General features: G+C 43.2%; 1 protein-coding gene across 1 annotated transcript in view; it reads right to left on the bottom strand.

Moving 5' to 3' along the window:
* Positions 1 to 958: 958 nt before the first annotated feature.
* Positions 959 to 11,895, bottom strand: part of LOC115120371 (elongator complex protein 3) — a 34,868-nt gene continuing 23,931 nt past the window's right edge. Inside the window, exons 11-14 of the mRNA XM_065026175.1 lie at positions 11,712 to 11,802; positions 9,692 to 9,985; positions 6,312 to 6,393; positions 959 to 1,767 (exon numbers count right to left, since the gene is read on the bottom strand). Of these exons, the coding sequence (XP_064882247.1) occupies positions 1,682 to 1,767; positions 6,312 to 6,393; positions 9,692 to 9,985; positions 11,712 to 11,802 (553 nt within the window). The 3' untranslated portion in view covers positions 959 to 1,681. The remainder of the gene's footprint in view (positions 1,768 to 6,311; positions 6,394 to 9,691; positions 9,986 to 11,711; positions 11,803 to 11,895) is intronic.

Raw genomic sequence — 11,895 nt, 5'->3', positions numbered from 1 at the left:
TGAAACAGGAACCAACTTTGCCATGATTCATGTATAACGTGGATATATACAAATGAATGTGATGTTTGAGGCTCTCTCTCACTAGTTTATTGTACAATGTGTACACACGTGACTTCAGTTTGTGATCGTATGATATCGGTGTTGGAGACATGTTTATTTCAACATTATATAAAGAAATACTTTTATAAACAATGGCAACACTGCCATGTTGTTCTGAGCGTTGCTGTTGGAAAACCACACTAGTGTCCGACTTCCGGCTGTCGCGTACAAACCTCCCCAGAAATCACCCCTCCACTTTCTTCTACAGACGGTTGCTTTGACCTTACCACTTAAACGTGCCCATGGTCTCCACGTGAAAAGAGGTTTCACAGTTACAACGAGGGTCCGTTTTTTTGTGACAGGCCTTCTTTTATGGAGAGCGGTTACATCCCAAATGGTACCCTGTTCCCAATAGGGCTCTGGTCAAAAGTAGTGCACTATGTAGGGAATAAGATGCCATTTGGGATGCAGTCAGTCGGTGCTCAGTTGACTGAGGACTGATAGAGATGTAATTGGACTGGCTTCGTGTGTCAAATGAAGCAGTAAAAACCATCAGAGTACTCATTCATCTGGGGTCTCCTGAGGAACACAACCTCTGATAGGCTCCTCTAGATTCTAGAACACATCATCATAGGAAGTGCTGCCATGGTGATGGAGCCAGCTATTTTACCTCAATTGGCTATTCAGAGTCAGAGAGACAAAGGGCTGATTTTTGTTTAAAATGTTCTATTCTTTAGCTTATATTTCTCTACTCTGTTTTTGACTGGAAACTCATGCAGTATAATTAGAAACATGTTTATCTTATCAACACAGGCATTCTCTGACAGACAAGTACATTTGTCTTTTGTATTTAGCTGAAGCTCTTATCGAGAGTAAACACATTCAATAACAAAGCAAGGGCAAAAAAAAGTGACAACAGTTGAAATTATATAACTGTTAAATATTTTATTCCATGAAACCAAAACAGCTTTCTGAGCAGTGAAAGGGATTTTAACTGAAATCTTAAGTCCAACACCAAAACAAAAGTAACATTTGTTGTAAATAAAAAACAAAACAGCAAAAAAACATGGGATAGGATTAACAGAGGGTTTAAAAAGAAACGTATGCAACACTATTATTCCATTTCCTGCCCTATAAAAACATCTGTTCAGAGACAGAGAGGGGACTTTCCCCACCGGCTGACGAATTATACAGTGCCAAGTCTGTTAATGAACACCGATTCATACTGGTGGTCTTCCTCAACTCACTGATAACATGATGAACTTAAAAACATGACGCTAAACAGCCTCCTAGTTATCTCATGAAGCTGGACGATACTCTTCCAAAGTATTCCTGAACTACGGCTTAATAAATGACCGAGGATGCACAGACCACTACTGGTCCATCAAGGCGACTCTTATGCTGTTCCCACTCTGGGAACAGCATAAGATGTAGGATCAGCTTCCAGATGTAGGATCAGCTTCCTCCAAAGTGACCTATTCACTCTGATACCACAAGCATACCCCAAAACAAGAGTGGTTCATGTCTTGTCTTCATGTCTTCATGCAGTGTCTCCAAAGTAACAATCATGTACTAGTAACAAATAAATATATTTTTGTCTGGTGTGTGTCTTGGTAAAATAATTATAATAAAAACAGTCCGTCTACAGACACACCTCCAGGTGTTTCACCATATACGGTCCCTCCAGCTCATAACCCAGCTTCCTGTAGTAGTTCCTAGTTCCCACACCTGAAACACAGAAGTTAGATAAAGACATGGGTTGATGGGGAAATGTTATCACGCAATCCAGTCTCGACAAAGAACCAACTGTCTGTGTGCGTGTTAATTAATATCTTACAGAGTGCTTTTCCACACCAATGGGTGTAAAATCAATGAAGAAATCAAATGTATTTTATAAAGCCCTTTCTACATCAGCAGATGTCACAAAGTGCTTTACAGAAACCCAGCCTAAAACCCCAAAGAGCAAACAACGCAGATGATGTCTCAAAGTGCTGTACAGAAACCCAGCCTAAAACCCCAAACAGCAAGCAATGTAGATGATGTCACAAAGTGCTGTACAGAGACCCAGCCTAAAACCCCAAACAGCAAACAATGCAGATGTAGAAGTACTCCCCAAAGAGCTTCACTTGCTGAAATTATGTTTATTAATGATTTGGCAAAATAAATGAAACAGTTCAATATTGGTGTAAGATATAATGAAATGCTAAGCATCCTACTATATGCTGACAGTGGTGTAAAGTATTTAAGTAGTACTTTAAAGTATTTTTTACTTAAGTTGTTTTTTTGGGGTATCTGTACTCTACTATTTATATTTGGACTATTTTTACTCCTTACATTCCTAAAGAAAATAAAATATACTTTTTACTCCACTACATTCCCAAAGAAAATAAAATATACTTTTTACTCCACTACATTCCCAAAGAAAATAAAATATACTTTTTACTCCTTACATTTTCCCTGACATCCAAAAGTATTTGTTACATTTTGAATGCTTAGCAGGACAGGAATATGGTCCAACTCACACCCTTATCATTCCTAGTGCCTCTGATCTGGGGGACGCACTAAACAGAGAACATTCCTAGTGCCTCTGATCTGGGGGACGCACTAAACAGAGAACATTCCTAGTGCCTCTGATCTGGGGGACGCACTAAACAGAGAACATCCCTTATCATTCCTAGTGCCTCTGATCTGGGGGACGCACTAAACAGAGAACATCCCTCATCATTCCTAGTGCCTCTGATCTGGGGGACTCACTAAACACAAATGCTTCCTTTGTAAATGACGTCTGAGTGTTAGTGATAGCCCCTGGCTATACATAAATATAAAAACACTTGTGGCTTCCCGGGTGGCGCAGTGGTCTAAGGCACTGCATCGCAGTGTCACCAAACACTCTGGGTTCGAGCCCAGGCTCTGTCACAGCCGGCCGCGACCGGGAGGTCCATGGGGCGACGCACAATTGGCCTAGCGTCACCCGGTTTGACCCGGCAGGGATATCCTTGTCTCATCGCGTACTAGCGACTCCTGTGGCGGGCCGGGCGCAGTGCACGCTGACCAGGTCGCTAGGTGTACGATGTTTCCTCCGACACGTTGGTGCGGCTGACTTCCGGGTTGGATGTGCGCTGTATTAAGAAGCAGTGCGGCTTGGTTGGGTTGTGTTTCGGAGGACGCATGGGACGTATGGGAGTTGTAGCGATGAGACAAGATAGTAGCTATCAAAACAATTGGATGCCACGAAATTGGGGAGAAAAAGGGGTACAAATTCAAAAATAAATAGCGATGAGACAGTAACAACTAACAACGGGATACCATGAAATTGGGGAGAAAAAGGGGTGTTTCAACCGTTCGCTGCCCCGACTAGCATCACTACTCTGGACGGTTCTGACGTAGAATATGTGGACAACTATAACTGGTTAGACTGTAAACTCTCCTTCTAGAGTCATATTAAACATCTCCAATCCAAAATCAAATCTAGAATCGGCTTCCTATTTCACAACCAAGCCTCCTTCACTCACTCTGCCAAACATACCCTCGTAAAAGATCCTCGACTTAGCTTCCAACACTCTACTCAGCAAACTGGATGTAGTCTATCACAGTTCCATCTGTTTTGTCACCACTGCGACCTGTTTGCTTTAGTCGGCTGGCCCTCGCTACATATTCGTCGCCAGATGGATATGATTTGGAAAGGCACATACCTGTCTATATAAGGTCCCACAGTTGACAGTGCATGTCAGAGCAAAAACCAAGCCATGAGGTTGGAGGAATTGTCCGTAGAGCTACGAGACAGGATTGTGTCGAGGTATAAATCTGGGGAAGGGTACCAAAACATTTCTGCAGCATTGAAGGTCCCCAAAACACAGTGGCCTCCATCATTCTTAAATGGAAGAAGTTTGGAACCACCAAGACTCTTTCTAGAGCTGGCCGCGCAGCCAAACTGAGCAATCGGGGAGACGGTTCTTGGTAATGGAGGTGACCAAGAACCCGATAGTCACTCTGACAGAGCTTCAGAGTTCCTCTGTGGAGATGGAAGAACCTTCCAGAAGGACAACCATCTCTGCAGCACTCCACCAATCAGGTCTTTATGGTAAAGTGGCCAGACACAAACCACTCTTCAGTAAAAGGCCCATAACAGCCCGCTTGGAGTTTGCCAAAAAGCACCTAAAGGACTCTCAGACCATGAGAAACAAGATGCTTTGGTCTGATGAAACAAAGATGTACCTATTTGGCCTGAATGCCAAGTGTCACGTCTAGAGGAAACCTGGCACCATCCCTACGGTGAAGCATGGTGGTGGCAGCATCACATTGTGGGGATGTTTTTCAGCAGCAGAGTCTCGGAGACTAGTCAGGGTCGAGGGAAAGATGAACAGAGCAAAATAAAGACATCCTTGATGAAAACCTGCTCCAGAGCGCTCAGGTCCCCAGACTGAGGAGAAGGTTCAACTTCCAACAGGACCACGATCCCAAGCACACAGCCAAGACAACGTAGGAGTGGCATAAATCTCTGAATGTCCTTGAGTGACCCAGCCAGAGCCCGGACTTAAACCTGATCAAACATCTCTGGAGAGACCAGAGAATAGCTGTGCAACGATGCTCCCCATCCAACCTGACAGAGAAGAATGGGAGAAACTCCACAAATACAGGTGTGCCAAATGTATAGCTTCATACCCAAGAAGACTCCAGGCTGTAATCACTGCCAAAGGTGCTTCAACAAAGTACTGAGTAAAGGTTCTGAATAGGTATGTAAATGTGATCTAACTTTTTTATTTTTAAAACACTTTAAAAAAGTTCAAAAAAAATGTTTTAATTTGTCATTATGGGCTATTGTGTGTAGATTGATGGGGGGGGGGGACAACTTAATACATTTAAGAATAAGGCTGTAACGTTACAAAATGTGGGAAAAGTGAAGGGGTCTGAATACTTTCTGAATGCTCTGTATATACCCTGGAATTATGTAGCTGAGCCATGAAGAGAAACTGGAATGTGTTTATGTTCATTGTGTATTTCTGTTTACAGAAAAAAGCCTGGATTAAAATAAAAAGAGCTCCTGGGAGGAGAGAGAGATATGACCAGCCATCTACTGCTCCTAGGAGGAGAGAGAGATAAGACCATCCTTCTACTGCTCCTAGGAGGAGAGAGAGATAAGACCAGCCACCTACTGCTCCTAGGAGGAGAGAGAGAGAGAGATATGACCAGCCATCTACTGCTCCTAGGAGGAGAGAGAGAGAGAGAGATAAGACCATCCTTCTACTGCTCCTAGGAGGAGAGAGAGATAAGACCATCCTTCTACTGCTCCTAGGAGGATAGAGAGAGATAAGACCATCCTTCTACTGCTCCGAGGAGGAGAGAGAGAGATATGACCAGCCATCTACTGCCCCTAGGAGGAGAGAGAGAGAGAGAGATATGACCAGCCACCTACTGCTCCTAGGAGGAGAGAGAGAGAGAGAGTTAAGACCAGCCATCTACTGCTCCTAGGAGGAGAGAGAGAGAGTTAAGACCAGCCATCTACTGCTCATAGGAGGAGAGAGAGAGAGAGATAAGACCAGCCATCTACTGCTCCTAGGAGGAGAGAGAGAGTTAAGACCAGCCATCTACTGCTCCTAGGAGGAGAGAGAGAGATATGACCAGCCACCTACTGCCCCTAGGAGGAGAGAGAGAGAGAGAGATATGACCAGCCACCTACTGCCCCTAGGAGGAGAGAGAGAGAGAGAGATATGACCAGCCACCTACTGCTCCTAGGAGGAGAGAGAGAGAGAGAGATATGACCAGCCATCTACTGCTCCTAGGAGGAGAGAGAGAGAGAGAGATAAGACCAGCCATCTACTGCTCCTGGGAGGAGAGAGAGAGAGAGTTAAGACCAGCCATCTACTGCTCCTAGGAGGAGAGAGAGAGATATGACCAGCCACCTACTGCCCCTAGGAGAGGAGAGAGAGAGAGAGAGAGAGAGTTAAGACCAGCCATCTACTGCTCCTGGGAGGAGAGAGAGAGAGAGATAAGACCAGCCATCTACTGCTCCTGGGAGGAGAGAGAGAGAGAGATATGACCAGCCATCTACTGCTCCTAGGAGGAGAGAGAGAGAGAGAGAGATGACCAGCCATCTACTGCTCCTAGGAGAGAGAGAGAGAGAGAGATAAGACCACCCGTCTACTGCTCCTAGGAGGAGAGAGAGAGAGTTAAGACCAGCCATCTACTGCTCCAAGGAGGAGAGAGAGAGATATGACCAGCCATCTACTGCTCCTAGGAGGAGAGAGAGAGAGAGAGAACGATAAGAGACCCACCTGAGATGACGGCTAGTTTCCCAGAGCCGTGTTCTTCTCTGGCGATCCTCTCTGCTTCTTCCATCAGCATCATGCCAAAGCCCTGCAAACAGGAGGAACAAATGAAAAGACAACATCAAGAACAGAGCTTAACAAAAACTCAGAGAGACTTAACAGAGACGGACAGTGATTCAGTTCATTTTAAAAACACACGATTCAACTTAACAAAAAGGTCATGATGATGTTGAGTAGCTAGTAATATATGAATAGTGCTGAGGTCATGATGATGTTGAGTAGCTAGTAATATATGAATAGTGGTGAGGTCATGATGATGTTGAGTAGCTAGTAATATATGAATAGTGGTGAGGTCATGATGATGTTGAGTAGCTAGTAATATATGAATAGTGGTGAGGTCATGATGATGTTGAGTAGCTAGTAATATATGAATAGTGGTGAGGTCATGATGATGTTGAGTAGCTAGTAATATATGAATAGTGGTGAGGTCATGATGATGTTGAGTAGCTAGTAATATATGAATAGTGGTGAGGTCATGATGATGTTGAGTAGCTAGTAATATATGAATAGTGGTGAGGTCATGATGTTGAGTAGCTAGTAATATATGAATAGTGGTGAGGTCATGATGATGTTGAATAGCTAGTAATATATGAATAGTGGTGAGGCCATGATGATGTTGAGTAGCTAGTAATATATGAATAGTGCTGAGGTCATGATGTTGAGTAGCTAGTAATATATGAATAGTGGTGAGGTCATGATGATGTTGAGTAGCTAGTAATATATGAATAGTGGTGAGGTCATGATGTTGAGTAGCTAGTAATATATGAATAGTGGTGAGGTCATGATGATGTTGAGTAGCTAGTAATATATGAATAGTGGTGAGGTCATGATGTTGAGTAGCTAGTAATATATGAATAGTGGTGAGGTCATGATGATGTTGAATAGCTAGTAATATATGAATAGTGGTGAGGTCATGATGATGTTGAATAGCTAGTAATATATGAATAGTGGTGAGGTCATGATGATGTTGAGTAGCTAGTAATATATGAATAGTGGTGAGGTCATGATGATGTTGAGTAGCTAGTAATATATGAATAGTGCTGAGGTCATGATGATGTTGAGTAGCTAGTAATATATGAATAGTGGTGAGGCCATGATGATGTTGAGTAGCTAGTAATATATGAATAGTGCTGAGGTCATGATGTTGAGTAGCTAGTAATATATGAATAGTGGTGAGGTCATGATGATGTTGAGTAGCTAGTAATATATGAATAGTGGTGAGGTCATGATGATGTTGAATAGCTAGTAATATATGAATAGTGCTGAGGTCATGATGATGTTGAGTAGCTAGTAATATATGAATAGTGCTGAGGTCATGATGTTGAGTAGCTAGTAATATATGAATAGTGCTGAGGTCATGATGATGTTGAGTAGCTAGTAATATATGAATAGTGCTGAGGTCATGATGATGTTGAGTAGCTAGTAATATATGAATAGTGGTGAGGTCATGATGTTGAGTAGCTAGTAATATATGAATAGTGGTGAGGTCATGATGATGTTGAGTAGCTAGTAATATATGAATAGTGGTGAGGTCATGATGATGTTGAGTAGCTAGTAATATATGAATAGTGGTGAGGTCATGATGATGTTGAGTAGCTAGTAATATATAAATAGTGCTGAGGTCATGATGTTGAGTAGCTAGTAATATATGAATAGTGCTGAGGTCATGATGTTGAATAGCTAGTAATATATGAATAGTGGTGAGGTCATGATGATGTTGAATAGCTAGTAATATATGAATAGTGGTGAGGTCATGATGTTGAGTAGCTAGTAATATATGAATAGTGCTGAGGTCATGATGTTGAGTAGCTAGTAATATATGAATAGTGGTGAGGTCATGATGATGTTGAATAGCTAGTAATATATGAATAGTGCTGAGGTCATGATGTTGAGTAGCTAGTAATATATGAATAGTGGTGAGGTCATGATGATGTTGAGTAGCTAGTAATATATGAATAGTGCTGAGGTCATGATGTTGTTGAGTAGCTAGTAATATATGAATAGTGGTGAGGTCATGATGATGTTGAGTAGCTAGTAATATATGAATAGTGGTGAGGTCATGATGTTGTTGAGTAGCTAGTAATATATGAATAGTGGTGAGGTCATGATGATGTTGAGTAGCTAGTAATATATGAATAGTGGTGAGGTCATGATGATGTTGAGTAGCTAGTAATATATGAATAGTGCTGAGGTCATGATGTTGAGTAGCTAGTAATATATGAATAGTGGTGAGGTCATGATGATGTTGAGTAGCTAGTAATATATGAATAGTGCTGAGGTCATGATGTTGAGTAGCTAGTAATATATGAATAGTGGTGAGGTCATGATGATGTTGAGTTGCTAGTAATATATGAATAGTGGTGAGGTCATGATGTTGAGTAGCTAGTAATATATGAATAGTGCTGAGGTCATGATGTTGAGTAGCTAGTAATATATGAATAGTGCTGAGGTCATGATGTTGAGTAGCTAGTAATATATGAATAGTGGTGAGGTCATGATGATGTTGAGTAGCTAGTAATATATGAATAGTGGTGAGGTCATGATGATGTTGAATAGCTAGTAATATATGAATAGTGGTGAGGTCATGATGATGTTGAGTAGCTAGTAATATATGAATAGTGGTGAGGTCATGATGTTGTTGAGTAGCTAGTAATATATGAATAGTGGTGAGGTCATGATGATGTTGAGTAGCTAGTAATATATGAATAGTGGTGAGGTCATGATGATGTTGAGTAGCTAGTAATATATGAATAGTGCTGAGGTCATGATGTTGAGTAGCTAGTAATATATGAATAGTGGTGAGGTCATGATGATGTTGAATAGCTAGTAATATATGAATAGTGGTGAGGTCATGATGATGTTGAGTAGCTAGTAATATATGAATAGTGGTGAGGTCATGATGATGTTGAATAGCTAGTAATATATGAATAGTGGTGAGGTCATGATGATGTTGAGTAGCTAGTAATATATGAATAGTGGTGAGGTCATGATGATGTTGAGTAGCTAGTAATATATGAATAGTGGTGAGGTCATGATGATGTTGAATAGCTAGTAATATATGAATAGTGGTGAGGTCATGATGATGTTGAGTAGCTAGTAATATATGAATAGTGGTGAGGTCATGATGTTGTTGAGTAGCTAGTAATATATGAATAGTGCTGAGGTCATGATGTTGAGTAGCTAGTAATATATGAATAGTGGTGAGGTCATGATGATGTTGAGTAGCTAGTAATATATGAATAGTGCTGAGCAGGAACAAAATCTTGAACTGTAGTTCTACAGTTGTCCAGGACCAGGTGTGTGTGTGTGTGTGTGTGTGTGTGTACCTGGTGTTGGAACTTGCTGGGGTCTCTGCTACTGACAGGAACCACGCTGCCGTAGACGTGCAGCTCACGGACGATAGACACGCCCCCTTTGAGCTCAGGGCGAAATGATTGGGCGGAACAACGCCGCAGACGCAGCAGACCAATCAGAATGTCCTGTTCTGGGTCCTCGTAGGACAGGAAGGTCTCCCAGCCACCGTTGGCCACGTAGTCTCTACGAATCAGCTCCACCTGGTAGGGACGCACTTTGTGATGGATCTCCTGGATTCCCACTTCTCTTGTTCTCACATCTCGACACTAGTGGATGAGAGAAAGACGTTATGATCATGTATTCTAACTAGCTAACTACCACTCCATGTGACCTAACATTGGATTGTAATTATATTTTATATACACACACACATTATTGTAAACCGGGTAGTTTAGATCCTGGATTCTGATTGGCTGAAACAGCATTCCAGCCATGTGTATATCAGATTATATATATTATGGGTATGACGCAAAACTACTTGTTTACTGTTCTATTTATGTTGGTAACCAGTTTATAATGGAAAATATACTACACCCCCTGGGGCAAAAATGTTTCCATATACTACACCCCCTGGGGCCCTACTGCTTCAATACACTACACCCCCTGGGGCCCTACTGCTTCAATACACTACACCCCCTGGGGCCCTACTGCTTCAATACACTACACCCCCTGGGGCCCTACTGCTTCAATACACTACACCCCCTGGGGCCCTACTGCTTCAATACACTACACCCCCTGGGGCCCTACTGCTTCAATACACTACACCCCCTGGGGCCCTACTGCTTCAATATACTACACCCCCTGGGGCCCTACTGCTTCAATATACTACACCCCCTGGAGCCCTACTGCTTCAATATACTACACCCCCTGGAGCCCTACTGCTTCAATATACTACACCCCCTGGAGCCCTACTGCTTCAATATACTACACCCCCTGGGGCCCTATTGCTTCAATATACTACACCCCCTGGGGCCCTACTGCTTCAATATACTACACCCCCTGGGGCCCTATTGCTTCAATATACTACACCCCCTGGAGCCCTACTGCTTCAATATACTACACCCCCTGGAGCCCTACTGCTTCAATATACTACACCCCCTGGAGCCCTACTGCTTCAATATACTACACCCCCTGGGGCCCTACTGCTTCAATACACTACACCCCCTGGGGCCCTACTGCTTCAATATACTACACCCCCTGGGGCCCTATTGCTTCAATATACTACACCCCCTGGAGCCCTACTGCTTCAATATACTACACCCCCTGGAGCCCTACTGCTTCAATATACTACACCCCTGGAGCCCTACTGCTTCAATATACTACACCCCTGGGGCCCTATTGCTTCAATATACTACACCCCCTGGAGCCCTACTGCTTCAATATACTACACCCCCTGGGGCCCTATTGCTTCAATATACTACACCCCCTGGGGCCCTACTGCTTCAATATACTACACCCCCTGGGGCCCTATTGCTTCAATATACTACACCCCTGGAGCCCTACTGCTTCAATATACTACACCCCCTGGAGCCCTACTGCTTCAATATACTACACCCCCTGGAGCCCTACTGCTTCAATATACTACACCCCCTGGGGCCCTATTGCTTCAATACACTACACCCCTGGGGCCCTACTGCTTCAATATACTACACCCCTGGGGCCCTATTGCTTCAATATACTACACCCCCTGGAGCCCTACTGCTTCAATATACTACACCCCCTGGAGCCCTACTGCTTCAATATACTACACCCCCTGGGGCCCTATTGCTTCAATATACTACACCCCCTGGGGCCCTATTGCTTCAATATACTACACCCCCTGGAGCCCTACTGCTTCATGATATACTTGGTAGTTTGGATCCTGGATGCTGATTGGCTAAAACAGCATTCCAGTCGTGTGCAAATAAAACAAATTGTGTTCTATTTGAGAGTGAACGCCACGCCCCCCTCTGGCCTTATTTTATACATGTTATTTGCAGTGTATTTCCTCACCTCCGTCCCCATGTCTTTCATCCTGGCCAGAGCCAGCTCTCGGAGGTTACCATGCTCCACTCCAGAGCTCACCAGAGGCATGGGGATGTCCCTGAGACAGAGACGCAGAGACCGATACATCAGTGTACTGTACATAAAGGGCTTTAGGATAGTCTTATCCCCTTAGTTCCAGTGAAGGGAAACC

This window comes from Oncorhynchus nerka, linkage group LG13 (assembly GCF_034236695.1).
Source record: "Oncorhynchus nerka isolate Pitt River linkage group LG13, Oner_Uvic_2.0, whole genome shotgun sequence".
Taxonomy (NCBI): domain Eukaryota; kingdom Metazoa; phylum Chordata; class Actinopteri; order Salmoniformes; family Salmonidae; genus Oncorhynchus; species Oncorhynchus nerka.
The sequence above is the reverse complement of the archived record's forward strand: the minus strand, read 5'-3'. Positions and strand labels throughout refer to the sequence as shown.